The sequence below is a fragment of the Argopecten irradians genome, chromosome 7 (assembly GCF_041381155.1).
Source record: "Argopecten irradians isolate NY chromosome 7, Ai_NY, whole genome shotgun sequence".
Taxonomy (NCBI): domain Eukaryota; kingdom Metazoa; phylum Mollusca; class Bivalvia; order Pectinida; family Pectinidae; genus Argopecten; species Argopecten irradians.
In genome coordinates this window covers 41,829,525-41,852,342 of record NC_091140.1, presented here as the reverse complement: position 1 = coordinate 41,852,342, position 22,818 = coordinate 41,829,525, and the positions used below count along the sequence as shown (strand labels likewise).

Genomic DNA, 22,818 nt, shown 5'->3' with positions numbered 1-22,818 from the left:
CACAATACATTTGTTATAATTGTTCGCCCAACGTTATGTATTGTAAAACATTATAGTTTCTATGCTTTCTATGCTATGGTGAGTCATGGTTTATTCTACGTGCATGTAATTACAAATTTGCCGCTTACATCATTGAGAAATGCAAATCATCTATTCTGGGAACCATAGTAGCACGACAGAGAAACTCATACTTAACACGATATATGGAACTAAGTTGTTTTGAATAGTACAATATATTAGTAAATGTGTAATTTGCAGTTAGAAATCGAAAAATTTAGCCCTCGCAAAATATTTATTTTTACAGGAAGACAAAGGGAAATTAACCCCACATAGAAAAGTTCATGTTAACAGCAAGTAAATGAAAGAATAAAACGTGTGCGGTTTGGAAAACATAGATTTATTTACAGTGTACAAAAAATATATAAAATATAATATTATTAGCTTTGAGTACTGGTACAATATTAGCACTGAGGTGGTTTGTTTAATTTAACGTCCTATTAACAGTCAGGTCTAGGAATGGAGAAAAACAGGTGTACCCAAAGAAAAACCACCGACCAGTGATCAGTTCGAGGCAACTGCCCCTTAATATGATTTGAATTCGTTACCCAATGATGTAGGGTTTGTTGTAATATGTGGGGACATCTTAACCACAAAAAGTAACAAAAACCAAAAGAGACGTTTAAATAGCGAAAAAGGTATTTTTTTCTAAATTCCTATACTCCAATTATAATCTTACTTTGACCTAGACAACTTTTGATTTTTTTTTTGTAAGAAAATCACTGGCTGTCTTCATCTACGAGTTTGAGACCTTCATGGGTTAGTTGACGTACTAATTGTAGGACGATGTTTTTTTTCTCCGGATCCCCCAATTTCCTGCAGTACCTAAACCCTATATGTGAAAATGATCATATATGTTAAAATAGTTCGTCACACATGATAAAAAATAAGACAGGATTTACAAAAGAGCACACAATAGGTTTGTTGTAGTTCCTACTGATGGATATATTGTTTATTGTCGTTTTTATATGAACATAGGGGGTCTCTTAAACTGTGCAGTTCTCTTAAATTCTGCTCAGATTTAACAACCCGTTAACTCAGTATCTACATACATGGTCATATTTAGCTACGTTCTAAGAAAGTTGCTGAATTGCATGATTAAAACGATGTGGAGGATGCTCTCAAAGAAGTTCTGAAGAAGTTCTCGAATAACACAATCTAAGCGCTGGTGATGATATATTGTTATATATGTTGTAACATGATTAGCTATTGTGTGGATGTTCTGAAGAAAAGTGCTTAGGTGACACGTTTTAGCCATTGTGGTGGTGGGCAGGTATAGAACTCCACTCATCCGAGTGATAGCTGTCTCCATGGTTACTGGGTAAAATACTCTGGAAATCTATAGCACGGAAATATCCCAGTTTGTGACTGAAAGAGAAAAACAGTATAATTAAAACTCAGTCGCTATTAGGACATTTTGTCGGTATATGTCAAATCTTGGTCTCGGCACCAGATTTTATTTGTATTTTTAACAGAAGAAAAATTAAATATCAAATAACTGATATCAAACATGTCTAATGCTCACGTGTTATATACTGAACCCACAAAAATCACTAAATAGGAAAAGTAATCCGAAAATATACCTAAAATCATATTCTGCAGAACTTCTCAATTTAGCTTTGGTGACGCAGATAATACAACTGAAATGATTCATGGATTTCTTCTCAGTATGATTTATTCTCTTTTTCCCATTGATGAAAAAAAACCCAATTCTTTCAACCTCTGATTAGTAAACATATTATTATGTTTTCTCGTTTCTTTGGCAGCCAAACAACGCTATGAACTCTTGTGTTATTTGCTAGTCTTTTTTTCGTACAACACATTGAACACGGAATTTCTACGAAACTAAGCGTCAAAAGAAATCTTGTGTGGTTTGCTAGCTTTATTTTCGTATAAGACATTTTACACGGAGGTTCAACGAAATTTTCCATTGTCTTTAATGACACTAAGCTTAATATGAAATTATGTGTTGTTTGCTAGTTTTATTTTCGTGAAATATGTTGTACGAAACTAAACCACTTACAAGTCTGCTGACGGATACTTTCCCGTTGGCACTGGATACAAGGACTCGTAAACTCGGTTTGGATCGGACCCGTGAATGGCAAAGGCATTAAACTTTGTGACGTCACGGGGGAAGTATCGACCCGGAATTATAGCGTCTCCTTCCCACTTATTACCATGGATACTGGCCGTGTAGGAAATTGGAAGTTGTTGCTAAAAATATATATACATTTATATGGTTCTGGGTGTATATATAAAGTCAAAATGAAAAAGAAAATGGAGACATGTGATTAAAATATAAGTACATTAATCAGACAGTCATACTTGCTCACAAACTCTACAGAAGTTTTAAAAAAAAAATGATTCGCAGGCATAGGACTGATTTCGAATGAATAACCATTATTACGTTATTCATTATGACGTCACTCACCTTAACAGCGTTTCTTTCTCCTCGCAACATTAACAACAGATGCTGACCATGTCTGTGTAAATTTAAAAGAAATAGACTTACGATCAACTGATAATAGCGGTAAAACAATTTATGTGAGAAAATAATCCGGCAAGAAAAACGAATAAATCACGTGAAAAAGTTTAAATTGTAAGAAAATAAATATATATAAAAATACTGCAAACACATCACGCTCACTGTGCACATCCATCATAGCGCATATCACGCACTTAGTACGGCAATCTTTGTTTTTTTTTTTGGCGTTATAGAGCTATGAAAATTAGATATGACGTAACAAACACTTAACTTACGGACTGAGTTCCACTTCTAGATAATCGTCTTGGTCATTCAGAAAAAATGCTTCAACAACTGAAAATGTGAAAAAATAGCATCGATGACGATTGAAATATAAACATTAGCTGCTTTTAAAATACCTAAAAGTGGGTTTTCTTCTAATTCTGATACGATTAACACACATAACTACTACGGAACGGATCCTTGATGTCCTTGATGTCCGATATGTTATGTGACTGTATTTGAAAAATGGGCGCCGAAATGTAGCCATGCCGTTATAACCACATGATTGAACTTCATGAACGTTATTGTTATTATATCAAGGTTCGTCATTTCAATGGGATAAAACTACGAAAATGTGCGTTATGACACTATCATTTATCAACGCCATCATCTACTTCGAGTAAAAGAGAGAAAATAATGAACATATAAGGTATTATCCTGAAAAACCAGAGTGAAAATTTTATTCGGAAGAACTTTCCACCAAAATTCGAAAAACATATCTGAATTCTCGAAATGTTACCAGATATGAAGATTAAGTGACTCACTAAACTAAAATCTATATTTTTTTTATTTATTCGATTATATTATAATTTTTTTATATTTATTTATTCATATTTATCTATCTCATTCATTTATTTATTGTAAGATCGCAAATTACCTTCGTAATTATATAACTGAGGAAATGGCTGTCCAGCTGGTCCGCCTGGATTTGGAGGATTATTAAAAAATGGCGCTGACACGTGAATGTTGACGTCATTTCCGCCAACATGGCGGCTAAGTCTGATTTTGACAGGGGGATGATCTATCGGCCGAGAGTCCCATGTTGTTGTTATGGAAAATTCCATCACACTTGGATCAAATCTGTCTTTGAAAACAAATGAAAATTTAATATTACCCGCGACTCTTTACATGATAAATAATTCCTAAGACTGTTATTTTCATCAGATTGCTATAAATGAAGAACGGACAAGTGTAGGGGATTGGTCAAACATCAGCCATATTTGAGTGATATAATCAAAAGGACACATATTTTTTGTAAAAGTCGCATTGTAATCGCCATTTCTATACCAGAATGTTACAAAAAGGACAAGATACATACCCTTGTTTTTAGTAAACAGAGTGGTTTAGTGATTGGTGACAACACAAGTACCGAACTTGGACTTGTACATGCTAGAGACACTAGTTAACATGATTTTGATGATTTAACATATTTTTATTGCAAATATATACAAAAGGATTGGGTACAAGTTTTATGCAACTTATATTGCCACCCTTTCCAAAATACAGAACGAATACAAACATGATATGCAAAGTAATGAAATATATAAATATGATTAAATAGTAAATAAGAACACTTTGGAGAGAAAAGAGAGAGAGAGAGAGAGAGAGAGAGAGAGAGAGAGAGAGAGAGGGGGGGGAGAGTAAGGAGAGGAAGAAAATTCAATGTCTTAAAATTGTAATACTAAATCGACTTAATTAATAAATAATAATCACTAGTTAACAGAGTGGTTTAGTGATTGGTGACAGAGATATGTACCGAACCCCTTGGACTTGTATATGCTAGAGACACTGGTTAACATATTGGTTTATTGATTGGTGACAGAGATATGTACCGAACCCCTTGGACTTGTTTAATTGATTTACCATTGTTTATATACTTTGACTACATTTACGAGCAACACAACAATCTACGAGTCAACAGTGTTAGCTAAGGTTAGGCCTGATGCATGAACAGTTTTTTATCAACTTATCAAGTACACCTAAGAAGTAGCATTCAAAATAACAATATTTTAACTAGGGCGAATACTTTAACCAAACTTATTTCATACCTTCGACCTCTTGAAATTCTCAAAATCCAGCATTTTCTCCATTAAAATGATTTCCCGTACCCTTACACAGGCCTAACAGTTCTATATCAAGCTTTAAGAAATGTATATGGGAATTGGACAACAGACAAAATGCCGAAACACGCCCTCTCCCTATGCTTTTAACAGTACATAAAAAAACCCAAACATTTCACTAATATATAGCTTTTACATGTATATATATATAAATAATGTCGATTACCATTTTATCAAATGACGATGATATTCCAAACACACAAACCTAGACAATGATAAACATCATATAATGCACCAAGTCCCCTAGTGTATATCATAAAATATAGATTAAATGATTTTACAAAACACTCAAAGGAATTGAACGAGATCTATTGATATCCCTGACAAAGCACTAAAGCACAAGTTCCAAAAATAGAATTAAAAAGAAGCTGTCTAAGATTGACCTACAAAGTGCAATATAAAAAATAGTGTTCACAATATTCGTTTTGAAATTACACACGGGTAGGGTGGATAGTTCAAGTTAACTTGGATGATAATTAAAGGGATCCGTATTATTCCTAGTCACCTAGTCTCAGCTCCATTATTTAGGCGATTTTGAATCTATGATCGCTTGTAGTCAAATACGAAGGTTCATTATCTAGTCACACAGAAAGGATCGGTTTTTAATATTACCAAATAGGCTTCTTTCCCATCCACAACAAACAAGGATAAACGTATGATATTTAAAGCAAATACTGGAAAAAGGAATAATACGTATGTAGTTGAATGTTAGCTTAAAACTCCAATTGTGTATATATAATGATACAATGTTAGAAAAGCGTTTGTTTTTATTTATTCATTTATTATTATTATTATTTTTTTTTTTTTTTTTTTGGGGGGGGGGGGGGTATGTACATATTACATATAAAACAAAGTAATAAAAATTAAACATAAATATTTTCAATTTCGACAAAAATGCAGATTACAAAAATATCAATTTATAAATAGAACACGAAAATGTGTTTGTCTCAAATGTCATATGGGTCTGTAAGTTCATATATATAAGTAGAAGTCCGATTATTCGGTTACGGAATTTTGTAACCGGTTAGCAGACTTCCGACCGATTAACCGTCGACAACCCTAATTTTCAAGGAGTTTACTTTTCATGGTTAAATCGCTAATTGTTTTCATACCATGAATATAAAATAACAATTTTGGAAAGATTGATTAATTTTAACTTTTTTTAAATATTACAAAAACAAAACAGGATTTAAACTTCCTGCTTGTACGTAGTTCAATGATATTTCAATATCAGTTATCTAGTGTATAGTTCTTTAGCATGTACCAGCCTGAACCTGTTGAAACTGAAACCTGAATATCTAAAGTGGCCGACACCCAGCCAAAGCTTGAATGGTATTGTTATTTTTAGCACTCTGACGATGGCCGCCAAAGGAGACGATGAAGTGTAAGTACGTTTTCAAAAGACAAAGCTTGTAAAGATATTGTTAGATAAAAATATTGTTAGATAACTTTCGACAATATCCTTGAATATCTGTATTTTATTAACAAGACCATTTTGTGCTTGTAGTCTATAGAAGCCATTTTTATGAAATGCGTAGTTACCCTGAATTAATACATGTCTCCATTTATTCGCTGTATAAGAACATTTTCGTAAAAGATTATATGAATATCATCGTATCAAGACAGATATGTGGAGAAATAAAATTAGGAAATGAACTGAAAAGTTGCTTGGTGATTCTGGCTTCAGTCTAAATCTGAAATATGCAAATTATGTACGACAAGGAAGTAATATCACTTCTTAATAAGATTAATGTAGTGTATTTTAGCAAACCGAAAGTGTTTTCTTTTCGAATAACCATATAACCATACAAATAATGTGATTTGCGTTTTTATCCAGAGATGAACTCTAACTAAAGAAATTTCCGCGAATATTTAATTTCGGATAATCGCATATTTTCTACCATATTTGTGCTCAGAGCATTTTCGTAGAGATTATTTTTTGTGGTTTCCGATATTCCGCGAACGACGCGAAATCTATTGCACGCGAAAATTCTTTTATTACAGTATCCACAACCGACACAATTGTTCACGGTAGTTACGACCTCTAGGACAATGATTATACTTATACTCGAATAAGAATATAGTTTTTACCCCTATTAGAAAATGCAACATATTTTTTCTTTGATTTTTCATGCAGAATGTTACTGTGTTAGAACACTGCATTGTTAACGCATTCCAAGAAATTGTGTTTTACAAGTTCAAAATGCACCTGTTTTGATATAATGTTTCGAAATATAATTCGTTAATTATTTTTTAACAAATATATATGTTTAATTTTCTTACACTCTTAAATGGTTGCTTAAAGTGGGACTGCTGGCCGTCATCAGGGCTATTGTAAAGGCTAAATTAAATTCGTATACAAATGCTAAAACAGTCATTAATTTATTTTCTGTGTGGGTTATTTGTACTAAAAAATGGCACTGAATAAGTTATCCCCAACCCCAAAAACACAAAAAAAAATAATGATGGGTCGATACAATCCTCATTTTGAACATCAAAATTGTGATTTTCTTGTAACATGTAAAATTGCAAAGCCCTTAAGTGTGGTCCAGTTAGCGTAGTGTGTGAAGCCACTGGAGATTGTTAGAAGGACTGGGCACAATGTGCAAAACTATCAAATATCTTAACAGGAAAATGTTTTAGAGCTGTCTAAACTAGCATAAAAATAGCATAACAATATTTTGTTCAAAATTTTTCGTTCACATTTCAAAAAAATATTATTTCAAAAATATTTCAATTATATTTTGGGGAAAATCTACAAAGTTGGAACAGGCCTTTGAAACGATCAATAAGATGCGTGTTGTTTGGATAAAATCTATGAATAAAAGAACTATATTCAATTTCAGAAAGCGTCCAGGAAATTATCTCCTGGTGGCTGCCATTGACTTTGGGACCACGTACTCGGGGTATGCCTTCTCCTTCCGACATGACTATGAACGGGATCCCTTGAAGGTGTCGTCCAGCAACTGGATAGCAGGGTCAGGCGGTCTGATTTCTTTGAAGACGTCCACCTGTGTTCTTTTTAAACCAAACAAGGAATTCCATTCGTTTGGTTTGTTGCTGAAGACAAATATTCTGATTTGGCCTTGGAAGGGAAACAACGTGGATGGCGATACTTTCGACGATTTAAAATGAAGCTTTATGACAACAAGGTATTCATAATGATGTGGCTATTGTTATCGTGTCGCCTGCAACGCAAGGGCGACACTTATAGGTATCGCTATGTCGGCGTCGGCGTCCGGGAAACGGTTTCCGCTCGTCGTACGATTTACTTTAAGTATTTATTAACCGATTTCAACCAAATTTGGTGTATTGCTTTATATATCAATGAGATCTTAGATGACTTTGATACTGGTTAAAATCCGTCAATATTTGCAAGAGTTACGGGACTTTAAAATCGTCAAAACATGGTTTCCGCTCGATAACTTAAGTATTTATTGTCCGATTTCAACCAAATTTGGTGTATTGCTTTATATCAATGAGATCTTAGATGGGTTCGATACTGGTCAAAATCCATCAATATTTGCAAGAGTTACGGTACTTGATAACCTAATTATTAACAAATTTTTCAACAGTAAATAACTATTTTTTGTGATGCTGTGCAGGCGACACATCCACTTCCGCGGAATTCTTGTTTTCATACTTATAACAACAACATATGTAGCAAACGCTTTGAATGAAGCTAAAAGGACAATGCAAATGAACAGATATCGTAATTTGCGGCGTATTACCCGCACCGGGGAAAACCTAACGGAAAGCAAAATAAGACATTTTCTATAATTTTGTAAAATAAATTACAGATAATCCGCATCGGCAGATTGTCCGCGGGTTATACTTCGATGTAATCCTTGAAAGTGTAGTATGTACTAATAATAGTACATAAGTCTATATATGCTATAGTGATTTCATTTCGAAAGGGTATTGGCTTATTGAAAGACATGCAAAGTTATCAATAACATCTTTACTGTTTGGAAATACCGGTGTGTTTTAGATGCAAAAGATCATAGCTCATGTGAAAATACTTATGCGTAGAAAGAGGGTTACTCGAGCTATTTACAACGTATAGCATGCATATTATTCTGGTAATAGTTTCTACAGAAACTCGCATCGGCAGATAACCTGCATTACGCATTTTCTGATGTAAAACAAATCGTATCGCCCGCGGGCGATGCGCAGGAAATAACGGTACACCTTTTGATTCATCATAACATTAGTTTATAATAGTGTGAATTACGATTATATATGACATTTTTGATCCTTTGTTATCTAGTGTCTAAATCGTCGATTCACCATAGAAGATGATCAAGGCCAGCCCATGGACGCGATTAAGGTGTTTACAGCATCCATCAAGTATCTCAAGGACCATATGATGGCTACATGCAAGAACCAGATAACAGGCATAAAGGTCGAAGATATCCTCTGGGTCCTCACTGTTCCGGCAATCTGGTCCGACGCTTCAAAACAGTTCATGCGGGAGGCTGCCGAGGCGGTAAGGGACAAGTCAATATCATACCCAAAAGGTTGAATCAACAGGGAAGATTCCGTCTCAAAATATATAACACCTTTCAGCATCAAGGCGTAGATTATGATGACGTCATATGGGCCGCGGTGGTCAAGTAGTTTAAGTATCACGAAATATTACTACTAGTACTCCGGTTTGCGAATCCTATATGGGGAAGTTGCCAGGTACTGACCGCTGGTCGGTGTTTTTTTTCCATGTTTTCCCGCTTTGTGATATTATTTAGTTCATGATTAACATTGCAGCAGCAGTAGATAGTATGGTCAAATAGTATTAAAAACAGCAAAAAAAAAAACAAACAAAAAAGAAAGAAACATCATAAAGTTCATTCAAAATTGATAGACTTGTAATGTCGATCTTGATCTGATTATCTTTCAAGGCTGGCATTGAAAAAAGTCATCTAATGATTGCTCTAGAACCTGAAGCTGCATCTCTTTACTGCAAATACCTTCCTTTGGAGCGAAAAGGAGAGGGTGGAATAAAGACATTTACTTCCGGGTCAAAGTACAACGTGTTAGATGCTGGAGGTACGTTTCTAAGATGATATTTACATAATAAAAGTTGAAAGATTGATTGAAACATCAACAAGAGGCCAAGAGGGCCTGTATCGCTCACCTGGTTTGTAATGCAAAGTAATGTTCTGAATACAGGTTCATTGTTTCTTTCCTGAAGGAATTTGAATATTAACCTTTATTTCCCTATCCAGTCCTGACCCTCCTGCCCCGCGGGGTCAGAGCTAAAATTTATATAAGTTCTGTTCCCCTTCCCCCAAGGATGTTTGTGGCCAAATTTGGTTGCATTCCATGCAGAACTCTAGGACAAGTAGCGATTTATAGGATTTACCTCTATTTCCCCTATTGGGCCCCGCCCTCCTGCCCCCGGGGGTCAGAGCCAAAATTTATACAAATCCTGTTCCCCTTCTCCAAAGTATGTTTGTGGCTAAATTTGGTTACAATCCATGCAGAACTCTAGGACAAGTAGCGATTTATAGTATTTACCTCTATCTCCCCTATTGGTCCCCGCCCCTCCTGCCCTCGGGGGGTCAGAGCCAAAATTTATACAAATTCTGTTCCCCCTCCCCCAAGGATGTTTGTGGCCAAATTTGGTTACAATCAATGCAGAACTCTAGGACAAGTAGCGATTTACAGGATTTACCTCTATTTCCACTATTGGGCCCAGTCCTCCTGCCCCCGGGGGTCAGAGCCAAAATTTATACAAGTTCTGTTCCCCCTCCCCCAAGGATGTTTGTGGCCAAATTTGGTTACAATCCATGCAGAACTCTAGGACCAGTAGCGATTCAAAGGACATTTTGACGGACGGACGGACGGACGGACGGACGGACGACGGACGCCGCGCCATGACATAAGCTCACCGGTCCTTCGGGCCAGATCGGTTAAAAGTATTTTTTTCTAGTGAATGACAATAAGAAGAATTAATCAAAGTCTTAATGGGATAAACTTTTGGAAAATTCAATGAAATGTGAAGTAAACGTATATTGTTTCCTCATAGAGTTTATTTCGACATTGTTTATTGGTAGTAGTGTGATAAAAAATATTATCGTTTTGAACTTGTAAATGTCATCAACCTAGAAAAAAATGATCTCTTTTTTGGTGGGTTTGAAACTGTAGAAATATAAACGAGGTCCATTATTCGACAATTTTGGATTTAGAATGAAGTATGAAAAATGTATTAAATGTTATAGTTTTTCTCTCAAAAAGGTGGCACAATAGACATTACTGTACACGAGGTACAGCGGGATGGATCACTGAAGGAAATCCACAAGGCCAATGGTGGAGACTGGGGAGGTACCAAGGTGGACCACGCCTTCCAACTTCTCTTATCAGGAATCATTGGTAATGGCGCATTTAACAGATTCATGGAAAACAACAAAGCAGATATGATCGAGTTCCTCCGCGATTTCGAGGTGAAAAAACGCACAATTGGCCCAGATACTGCTACTGCTGATGATGAAGATTGGAAAGTCACCTTCAAAGTTCCAATAACGATGAACGAAGCGTGTAAGGAAAAGAATAGGAAGGATATCAACACAATTGTGAAATCAAAGCAACAGTTTAAAGGAAACTTGTCTTTCGTTGGGGATAAATTAAGAGTTAGCAGAAGCCGAGCGAAAGAGTTTTTCGAAGAACCAACGAAGCATATAGTGGACCATTTGAAGAAATTACTGAAGGAGTCGACTGCTAAAGGGGTCGAAAGCATACTGATGGTCGGCGGATTTTCAGAATCTTTGGTACTTCAAGATAGTATCAAAAAGAACTTTCCAAACCTTCGCATGATTGTACCTCAAGACGGTGGACTTGCAGTTCTAAAAGGAGCAGTTATTTTTGGACAGGAACCACTGGCAATTAAAAAACGTGTATGTAAATATACTTACGGCATCAAAGGTTTCCTACCTTTTGATGAGAATAGGCATGATCCATCTAAACGATTCATAACGTCAACAGGAGTAGAGAAATGCAATTACATTTTTGACATCCATGTTCGCACTGGAGAATGCGTGGAAATCGGGAAACCACAGACAAACAAAAACTATCGCGTCATTGAAGCAAACCAAACATCCGTGACCTTACCTGTGTATGTATCTACAGAAGAGAACCCAAAGTACGTCACAGATCCAGGATGTACACAGATTGGGACTTTGGATATCGATTTACCAGATACTTCCAAGGGTCTCAACAGATCCGTCACGGTTCATATGACCTTTGGTTTAACCGAACTTGAGGTAGAAGTCATTGACAACGAAACTGGGAAAAATGTTGCAGCCACATTTGATTTTTTGTGATGACTTTGGATGTGCTGTCTGTTCGGAAATTAATCCGCAATAAGCACTCTTGTGTATGGATACCAGAAAAAATGCTGAGATTCTATACACTTTATATTAAATTAACACTAAATAGTCAATTATGTGTGTTACAATACCGATAAGTAGAAGAATAGTGACAGAGTAGTACGGTAATTGGTATGATCTCTTAGAGTTGCTTCCCTTTGTTTCACTTGGTCAGTATTGAGTTTTACGAAGGGGAGTATCTCTGACAAGTCAGAATGTTCAGTAAATGGATGAAAATTTGATAAATGTCATCGGTTCTTTAGTTCATTTTATCTATATTTTTACATGCATTGTTACTCTCAACTTCGTTAGGCAAGGGTATTCAGTAGTCTACGTCGCTGGGAGAGTATCGGACTGAATGCCCTTGGCTAGCGAAGTTGTTTTACTCCGGTCTTAGTATGTGAATCAATGTTTTATTTATGTAAATATTATGCAATGTACATGTTTTTCATTGAGTTCCGTTGCGGCAACCAGAACTTCTTATAAACGAAAAAATGTCCCTTAAAACATTGACCTCATGTGTACACACGTATCTATTGTCTTTAACCCTCGAATAAAAAATGAATTATATTACCAGTATCAAAATAACAAAATGGTAAGCAGAAGACAATGCAGTTATTGTAGGATCACTGCCTACTATCAAATGAATAACTGAACAATGAGAAAAACATAATAATTTATATTCTTTGTTGTGTGGATTATATTACATTTAGTATGTCTACGCTATTTCAGTATTTTCTTGGGAGAAATAAAACAAAGTTGTAAACAACTTATTTTTGAACATAATCTTCTTTGTTTACTACAATACAATACAGGCCTTCTTCATACTTACAGAAGAACAAAGGAAGAGTGTTAATTTGGGCCTTCTCGTGACCAAGGCTGCTTAGTATTATTTTTTATGCAGGTATTTCATATTAATTACTCTGAACATTAAACAACTTTCTTTACACTAGAAAGTTATTTGATGATTAACACGGCACAATGATTCTACTTAGATAATATTCTACCACAACTGGAGGATATCATTCAACTTTCAGAATTCACTCCGACGCACAATTTCAATGTAAGAAATTCTATAACAGATATCATGGCAGTCGGAACGTCACAAATGAACATATCGTTTGTGCTTTACAATTGTTTGCTATTTGATGCACATACTATTAAAAGAATTAATGACTTAAAAAATGATAACAAAATCGTTTGTAACATTTAGCCTTGCCAACCTTTAGAATACTGCACGTGTACCTATTTAACCGTATTCTAATTTTAGCGCATTTGCCGTTCCTATCATTAAGCTAATTAAATGTAAGTACAGCATTAAAATTTGTCCAAAATGTCATTCTGGATAAATGGTAAATTTAACATACACGTGAAACTCCCATTACCCTTATGATATTTCTGATCTGTATTATGAGTCAATAAATGCAGTCTAGACTTAGAGTAGTAATTCCTTTATACATGAATTGGAGTCCTATGTACTGGCAAAAAGTTAGTCCGCACGGTAAAATTGACATTGTAGTTGAATGAACCAGTTTGGTTATAAAATATCTTATAAATATCTGTATTACTAGCGGGAAACTCACAAACTATTGAAAAACACTGAGTTTTTGTTGTCTTTTCATCAATTTACATATGGACTATTTTTATCACATGGGCTTTGCCTGTTAGGTTAAATGGATGAAGCGGGAAATTCAAATGTTCACTCCCATTTAAATTATGTTTTACTTTGGAATAGAAAACAAAATATAAGTATAACAATTTATGGATTCTAAGATTGCATTTATAGGAGATATAAATGCAATCTGAGTGGCAGATAATAGAATAGCTCCCGTTAATTGATAAATAATGATTATGCAAATTCAACATTAGGCTAATAAGTCGATAACTCCTTGAAGCGCTAAAAGTAAACTTCGCTAATTTAAAGTTTAAGGTACAGTATCATTCATAACGATATGTTATTTCCTATCACATTAGTTAAAAGTATACACATGCCTAAGAAGGGGATAAGAAAGGCAGAACGATATAAAATGGAAAGGATTCATATCAAAAATATATACCTACCTTGTAATCCGAAAAAATAGCAATTTCGAGAGATGTGCGAACTATATGCAATAGCGAGTATTGCAACGAAACTGTATTTATACGGGTATGAACTGGGTATACACATGTCAACATATCGATATTATCTAATCGTTATCTCATGCATTGTCCTGAAGTATATTACAATACTTGAAAATGATAACTGATTTAAGTTATTTTCGGTGATTACTAATGCCGGGGGTGTATACACTAAATACATTTTATCTATACTATGTACATCCTTCCTAGCTAATGTTGTCGCTTGTTTCTAACAAAAAACACAGGTTAGAATGAAGTAAATTACACATAAAATGACAACATAATCAGTTTCAAGATTACGGTCTCATTATATTTACCTTTTGTGTTTTTGCTGTCTCTTCCACCTGAAAAATACAAGTAATCACAATCATAAAATATATTTAATCTATCGCTTTAACAATCGATAATTTAAACAATCACAGCCTTATAATAAAAAAGTTTCAAATAACAATAACATTTTAAGAAGTCTACAGATATTTAATTAAAAAATTAATAAACCAAGCCAGCAACTTTGCCACCCACGCAAAACTTATGATATTTTAAATTATTTTAATTGACTGAAAAGAACATTTAATCTAAATGTTGTAAACTACTTGTATCCACAAAAAACATTTTTATCTATATCAAGGGTAAAAGTCTAATCATTGCCTCTTTCAGGGAAAAAGACTTTGGTTTGTCTCTGTCAGGGACAGAACATCAAGTACCAATAGACTTTGGTTTGTCTCTGTCAGGGACAGAACATCAAGTACCAATAGACTTTGGTTTGTCTCTGTCAGGGACAGAACATCAAGTACCAATAGACTTTGGTTTGTCTCTGTCAGGGACAGAACATCAAGTACCAATAGACTTTGGTTTGTCTCTGTCAGGGACAGAACATCAAGTACCAATAGACTTTGGTTTGTCTCTGTCAGGGACAGAACATCAAGTACCAATAGACTTTGGTTTGTCTCTGTCAGGGGACAGAACATCAAGTACCAATAGACTTTGGTTTGTCTCTGTCAGGGACAGAACATCAAGTACCAATAGACTTTGGTTTGTCTCTGTCAGGGACAGAACATCAAGTACCAATAGACTTTGGTTTGTCTCTGTCAGGGGACAGAACATCAAGTACCAATAGACTTTGGTTTGTCTCTGTCAGGGGACAGAACATCAGGGACAGAACATCAAGTACCAATAGACTTTGGTTTGTCTCTGTCAGGGACAGAACATCAAGTACCAATAGACTTTGGTTTGTCTCTGTCAGGGACAGAACATCAAGTACCAATAGACTTTGGTTTGTCTCTGTCAGGGACAGAACATCAAGTACCAATAGACTTTGGTTTGTCTCTGTCAGGGATAGAACATCAAGTACCAATAGACTTTGGTTTGTCTCTGTCAGGGACAGAACATCAAGTACCAATAGACTTTGGTTTGTCTCTGTCAGGGACAGAACATCAAGTACCAATAGACTTTGGTTTGGTCTCTGTCAGGGACAGAACATCAAGTACCAATAGACTTTGGTTTGTCTCTGTCAGGGACAGAACATCAAGTACCAATAGACTTTGGTTTGTCTCTGTCAGGGGACAGAACATCATACAATAGTTTGGTTTGTCTCTGTCAGGATAGACTACCAATTGACTTTGTTTGTCTCTGTCAGGGGAGAACATCAAGTACCAATAGACTTTGGTTTGTCTCTGTCAGGGACAGAACATCAAGTACCAATAGACTTTGGTTTGTCTCTGTCAGGGACAGAACATCAAGTACCAATAGACTTTGGTTTGTCTCTGTCAGGGGACAGAACATCAAGTACCAATAGACTTTGGTTTGTCTCTGTCAGGGATAGAACATCAAGTACCAATAGACTTTGGTTTGTCTCTGTCAGGGGACAGAAACATCAAGTACCAATAGACTTTGGTTTGTCTCTGTCAGGGGACAGAACATCAAGTACCAATAGACTTTGGTTTGTCTCTGTCAGGGACAGAACATCAAGTACCAATAGACTTTGGTTTGTCTCTGTCAGGGATAGAACATCAAGTACCAATAGACTTTGGTTTGTCTCTGTCAGGGAGACAGAACATCAAGTACCAATAGGACTTTGGTTTGTCTCATGTCAGGGACAGAACATCAAGTACCAATAGACTTTGGTTTGTCTCTGTCAGGGACAGAACATCAGTACCACTAGACTTTGGTTTGTCTCTGTCAGGGACAGAACATCAAGTACCAATAGACTTTGGTTTGTCTCTGTCAGGGGACAGAACATCAAGTACCAATAGACTTTGGTTTGTCTCTGTCAGGGACAGAACATCAAGTACCAATAGACTTTGGTTTGTCTCTGTCAGGGACAGAACATCAAGTACCAATAGACTTTGGTTTGTCTCTGTCAGGGACAGAACATCAAGTACCAATAGACTTTGGTTTGTCTCTGTCAGGGACAGAACATCAAGTACCAATAGACTTTGGTTTGTCTCTGTCAGGGACAGAACATCAAGTACCAATAGACTTTGGTTTGTCTCTGTCAGGGACAGAACATCAAGTACCAATAGACTTTGGTTTGTCTCTGTCAGGGACAGAACATCAAGTACCAATAGACTTTGGTTTGTCTCTGTCAGGGGACAGTACAATCAAGTACCAATAGACTTTGGTTTGTCTCTGTCAGGGGACAGAACATCAAGTACCAATAGACTTTGGTTTGTCTCTGTCAGGGACAGAACATCAAGTACCAATAGACTTTGGTTTGTCTCTGTCAGGGACAGAACATCAAGTACCAATAGACTTTGGTTTGTCTCTGTCAGGGACAGAACATCAAGTACCAATAGACTTTGGTTTGTCTCTGTCAGGGACAGAACATCAAGTACCAATAGACTTTGGTTTGTCTCTGTCAGGGGACAGAACATCAAGTACCAATAGACTTTGGTTTGTCTCTGTCAGGGGACAGAACATCAAGTACCAATAGACTTTGGTTTGTCTCTGTCAGGGGGACAGAACATCAAGTACCAATAGACTTTGGTTTGTCTCTGTCAGGGGACAGAACATCAAGTACCAATAGACTTTGGTTTGTCTCTGTCAGGGATGACATCAAGTACCAATAGACTTTTGGTTTGTCTCTGTCAGGGACAGAACATCAAGTACCAATAGACTTTGGTTTGTCTCTGTCAGGGGACAGAACATCAAGTACCAATAGACTTTGGTTTGTCTCTGTCAGGGATAGAACATCAAGTACCAATAGACTTTGGTTTGTCTCTGTCAGGGACAGAACATCAAGTACCAATAGACTTTGGTTTGTCTCTGTCAGGGGACAGAACATCAAGTACCAATAGACTTTGGTTTGTCTCTGTCAGGGGACAGAACATCAAGTACCAATAGACTTTGGTTTGTCTCTGTCAGGGATAGAACATCAAGTACCAATAGACTTTGGTTTGTCTCTGTCAGGGACAGAACATCAAGTACCAATAGACTTTGGTTTGTCTCTGTCAGGGGACAGAACATCAAGTACCAATAGACTTTGGTTTGTCTCTGTCAGGGGACAGAACATCAAGTACCAATAGACTTTGGTTTGTCTTGTCTCCAATGTTTGGTTTGTCAGTCAGGGACAGAACATCAAGTACCAATAGACTTTGGTTTGTCTCTGTCAGGACAGAACATCAAGTACCAATAGACTTTGGTTTGTCTCTCTGTCAGGGACAGAACATCAAGTACCAATAGACTTTGGTTTGTTCTGTCAAGGGAACTAGAACAACCAAGTACAACATCAAGAACATCAGGTAGTACCAATTAGACTTTGGTTTGTCTCTGTCAGGGACAGAACATCAAGTACCAATAGACTTTGGTTTGTCTCTGTCAGGGACAGAACATCAAGTACCAATAGACTTTGGTTTGTCTCTGTCAGGGACAGAACATCAAGTACCAATAGACTTTGGTTTGTCTCTGTCAGGGGACTTTGGTTTGTTCTGTCACAGAACATCAAGTACCAATAGACTTTGGTTTGTCTCTGTCAGGGACAGAACATCAAGTACCAATAGACTTTGGTTTGTCTCTGTCAGGGGACAGAACATCAAGTACCAATAGACTTTGGTTTGTCTCTGTCAGAGACAGAACATCAAGTACCAATAGACTTTGGTTTGTCTCTGTCAGGGACAGAACATCAAGTACCAATAGACTTTGGTTTGTCTCTGTCAGGGGACAGAACATCAAGTACCAATAGACTTTGGTTTGTCTCTGTCAGGGACAGAACATCAAGTACCAATAGACTTTGGTTTGTCTCTGTCAGGGATAGAACATCAAGTACCAATAGACTTTGGTTTGTCTCTGTCAGGGGACAGAACATCAAGTACCAATAGACTTTGGTTTGTCTCTGTCAGGGACAGAACATCAAGTACCAATAGACTTTGGTTTGTCTCTGTCAGGACAGAACAGCCAAGTATCCAATAGACTTTGGTTTGTCTCTGTCAGGGATAGAACATCAAGTACCAATAGACTTTGGTTTGTCTCTGTCAGGGGACAGAACATCAAGTATCAATAGACTTTGGTTTGTCTCTGTCAGGGATAGAACATCAAGTACCAATAGACTTTGGTTTGTCTCTGTCAGGTGACAGAACATCAAGTACCAATAGACTTTGGTTTGTCTCTGTCAGGGGACAGAACATCAAGTACCAATAGACTTTGGTTTGTCTCTGTCAGGGGACAGAACATCAAGTACCAATAGACTTTGGTTTGTCTCTGTCATGTGACAGAGCATCAAGTACCATTGTGGTTTGGCTCTATCAAGCAATTAGAAGTAGAATTGATAGATAGGCTTGGTATGGTACAAAGAACATAAATGAAATGGTTTTGGTCTGGTTCGTGATCTATTGAGATCGACACGAAAATAATCCTCTGGAAACATTTGTCATCCACCAATAGATACAGTTGAGCCACAAATGATAACAACAAATTATAAATTACCATAACCTGTCAGGTTGGTATGCGGTGTTTAGTCGCGATCAATTTCAGAAATACCGAACGTACATTATGATGTTTTAATAAACATATTCACGTGAGATCTGAAGGCAGCAAATTACATAACGACCAATAAAATTTCTCAACTCTTGAATTATTCATCGGTGCTTAACAAACAGGTTCCTGATATGTCATATACATGTGATTGTTTTACTTTGTTGTGTGTTTATGTATAGAACACTAAATACTTGTCTTGATATATATATATATATGTTGTGTATTTATTTATAAAATATATATGTTACTTGTTAACGTGTTTTACTTACTGAGAAAGGCGATGAACGTGACAAGAACAGCTACAGAGAAAAAGATGATGATAACTCCCAGTAGGTAAAACAACACAGCAGCCTTCCGGCTCCTACCCCTCCAGGTCTTATCCTCGACCCTGGGGCTCTTCTGAATCACATGATGGTCCACAAAGGCGAGGTCGAACTTAACCCAATCCTGACTCACAACAGGGTAGAGCACGGGCGTATCTGTGTATACCCCGTGGGCAGGGGGATTGTATTTAAGGACAGGCGAGTTGTCCATCCTTTGGTGTGTAGTTGCCATGGTACCGTGGTGTTGTTGTATATCCGTGGGTGGGGTCATGGCGTTCCTCTGCCCCCCGGGATCGCTATATGGTCCACACACCCAAACATCATCCGCTTCTCGCCAAGTCGTCCTCATATTGTAATCAGAAAAATTTCCGTAAAATGGCTATATTCCAGCTTTTTTGTGACCATCTGCAGCTTTAAACACACACGTGTCGCTCTTTCTGAACGTGTGTGCGTCCCGTCGTAACGTTATGATGTTTAAAATATGCAAAGTATATTCATTACAACACTTATTAAAAGTCAAACAGGCAAAAGATCTTACGAGCTGACCGGAGGGTAGCGGACTAAATCACAAATCTTTGTGACATCCGGGAGTGATAAATTGAGTCTGGCTATGTCCGTCTGCTGATCACAGGGACTTGTCTACTACATGTACTTGTAAATTGTAAATAAGACATTTTCTAGAGTAAATAGCAACAGAGCTAGTGACAATTATCCATGACGCATAAATTCTATAAATCAATAATCAGGTTTTCCAATGTGCTGAATAAATTATGATTAAAATGAAACTAATTTTCTGTCGTTTAATCATTATTTAACAATTGATGAAGCGATATTAAATTATAACAAGTCCCTGTGATTATATTACATGCCTGAGGGTTTGAACCCCCAAAAACAATCAAAGAGTGAGAGGTTTATATACTTTTTGATGTGTTGATGACCGAGTTTATGCCTGAATCAAGTGTACAGGTTAATGGCGTGGAGAGCTAAATTGTCTGCCCCGGGGGTTACCGATACTGTCACATACACAATCCTGTCACTCCGGGGATGATATACGGACTTAAGTGAATATTTTATATAATATGTAATCAAATCGCATGTTCATTTCATTAGGAGCTATTACATTTGTAACATTCTTTCGTTAATTAAAATCTAATATGTGTATGTATCTTCATATGACCTCATCAGTTATACATGCATATGGTAACGGAAATCTTGATAAAAGTATCAAGCCACATGTAAGCAAAAACAATGGTATATGTAAATTAGGAATTAGCATACATCTTCAGTTTTTTTGCGTTAATGGATAAAACATGTGTCCAAGTCGTTAAGTGCATTTGCCTCAGTAGGTTTTCTGTGTGTCTTAGATATCGATTAATCTTCTGTGTGTCTTATATATCGATGAATCTTCTATGTGTCTTAGATATCGATGAATCTTCTGTGTGTCTTAGATATCGATGAATCTTCTGTGTGTCTTAGATATCGATGAATCTTCTGTGTGTCTTAGATATCGATGAATCTTCTGTGTGTCTTAGATATCAATGAATCTTCTATGTGTCTTAGATATCGATGAATCTTCTGTGTGTCTTAGATATCGATGAATCTTCTGTGTGTCTTAGATATCGATGAATCTTCTGTGTGTCTTAGATATCGATGAATCTTCTGTGTGTCTTAGATATCGATGAATCTTCTGTGTGTCTTAGATATCGATTAATCTTCTATGTGTCTTAGATATCGATGAATCTTCTGTGTGTCTTAGATATCAATGATTCTTCTGTGTGTCTTAGATATCGATGCATCTTCTGTGTGTCTTAGATATCGATGCATCTTCTGTGTGTCTTAGATATCGATGAATCTTCTGTGTGTCTTAGATATCGATGAATCTTCTGTGTGTCTTAGACATCGACGGATCTACTTAGATTGTATACCTACCCTGTTTCGTGGTATGTCTTTTATGTCAAAATTAATTAATTAATTCGGCCATGGCCTCGCACTGTCACTATGTTTCTGTCGCATGACGCATTGTCGCACTTCGCTTGGGGCACTGTCGCTCTTCGTTTGGCGCATAGTCATACTCTCGCATTGCGCATTGTCGCACTGTCGCATGGTGTATGGTCGCACTGTCGCATGGCGGGGTCGCTAATGCGATAGTTCAACAATGCCGAAATCAGCCATCATAGATTAAAGTCCCATTTTCATTTTTTTTTTTTTTTTTTTTTTTTGTATTTTTTTTTTTTAATGTTAGAGAAAGACAACAGAAAACACCTGGCATAAGAGTGGGTATTCCGACTCATTGCCAGAGAGCTAAAAATACCGAGTACGCATGCGCAGCCAGAAAAAAAAGAAAATTTCCCAAACAAATTTTGTAATGAGGTTCAATCATTTATGTACATGGCGGATTCCGAAATTAGCCTAAAACTCACCGAATATGGGTAAAATAACACAAATGGGCTCGTTTGAACAGGGGTAAACACGAGTCAAACTCTAATGATTACCACGATTTAGCGATCAATTTTGAAATTGTTAGATTCCTGGTAGGCACATCCATTTGTTCTCGACTTCACGCCAGATCGACTTCACGCTTTATTGAAAATGTACATACAAATGTCTGTATCTCCATTTGCCCACTTTTTATAATCTAATAATTAGCAGAATGTTATGACAAGGATTATAGTCAACTTCAGAGAAGTTAACCTGGATTTACCCGCTTTACCTGTGCTACTGCACTTTTTCTTATTCATTTTTATCATTTATGTACATGGATAACATGTACTTGTATGAAAATTATATTTAATGAAAAAAATCTTTTACTTTGTTACTCTTTTTGTGACCTCAGTTACTAGTATGTGCTAGATTTTTCTTATTTGCTCCTAACTTCAAAAGTCCTTTTTATCTTTTTAGAATAGACCTTGCATATCGCGCGATCGAGGTACAAACGAGATGCTTATATTTATTATTTATAAGAAAATCCACATTCAACATTTTTATAAAAATACTTTACTTTAATATGTAATCATACAGTTTATATCTATATAAAATCATTATGCCTCTTTTCAGGAGGATTGGCATTTTTTATGAATTCTAACCGTAAAACTAATAATTAAGCGAAAATTCAAAAATCAGCAAATCAAAACGCTGATAAAATTACCACATTGTGATTAAAAATATCTGCTGATGATTATCATTGTTTCTTCAGATTTAATATAAATGTTCAAGAACATTATCGCATCCATCTCAGAAGCATATATATCCCAAAGAAGGACCATGTTACAGTACTTTTTTACACGTTTTTGCTTTTTTCCGTGTTTGAATTAAACAGAACATCATTTTGATTTATCAAG

The 22,818-nt window shown here is 36.3% G+C and overlaps 1 protein-coding gene and 1 pseudogene across 1 annotated transcript; one reads left to right on the top strand and one right to left on the bottom strand.

The window, feature by feature from the left end:
* Window positions 1-360: 360 nt before the first annotated feature.
* LOC138328478 (UPF0462 protein C4orf33 homolog) lies at window positions 361-20,079 on the bottom strand. The gene is made up of 7 exons (XM_069275299.1): window positions 19,427-20,079; window positions 14,504-14,530; window positions 3,462-3,668; window positions 2,818-2,875; window positions 2,489-2,540; window positions 2,081-2,271; window positions 361-1,425 (listed from the first exon to the last, which is right to left on the bottom strand). The coding sequence occupies exons 1-7, from the start codon at window positions 19,827-19,829 to the stop codon at window positions 1,308-1,310; spliced, it is 1,056 nt and encodes a 351-aa protein (XP_069131400.1). The 5' UTR covers window positions 19,830-20,079; the 3' UTR covers window positions 361-1,307.
* LOC138328477 (heat shock 70 kDa protein 12B-like) lies at window positions 5,532-12,539 on the top strand (annotated as a pseudogene).
* Window positions 20,080-22,818: the final 2,739 nt, after the last annotated feature.

Coding starts and splice junctions, on each gene's coding strand:
- LOC138328478 (XM_069275299.1), bottom strand. CDS start 19,829: ATGAGGACGACTTGGCGAGAAGCGGATGATGTTTGGGTGTGTGGACCA. Junction 14,531..19,426: donor CACGTTCATCGCCTTTCTCA/GTAAGTAAAACA, acceptor TGTATTTTTCAG/GTGGAAGAGACAGCAAAAAC. Junction 2,272..2,488: donor GAGAAAGAAACGCTGTTAAG/GTGAGTGACGTC, acceptor ATATATTTTTAG/CAACAACTTCCAATTTCCTA.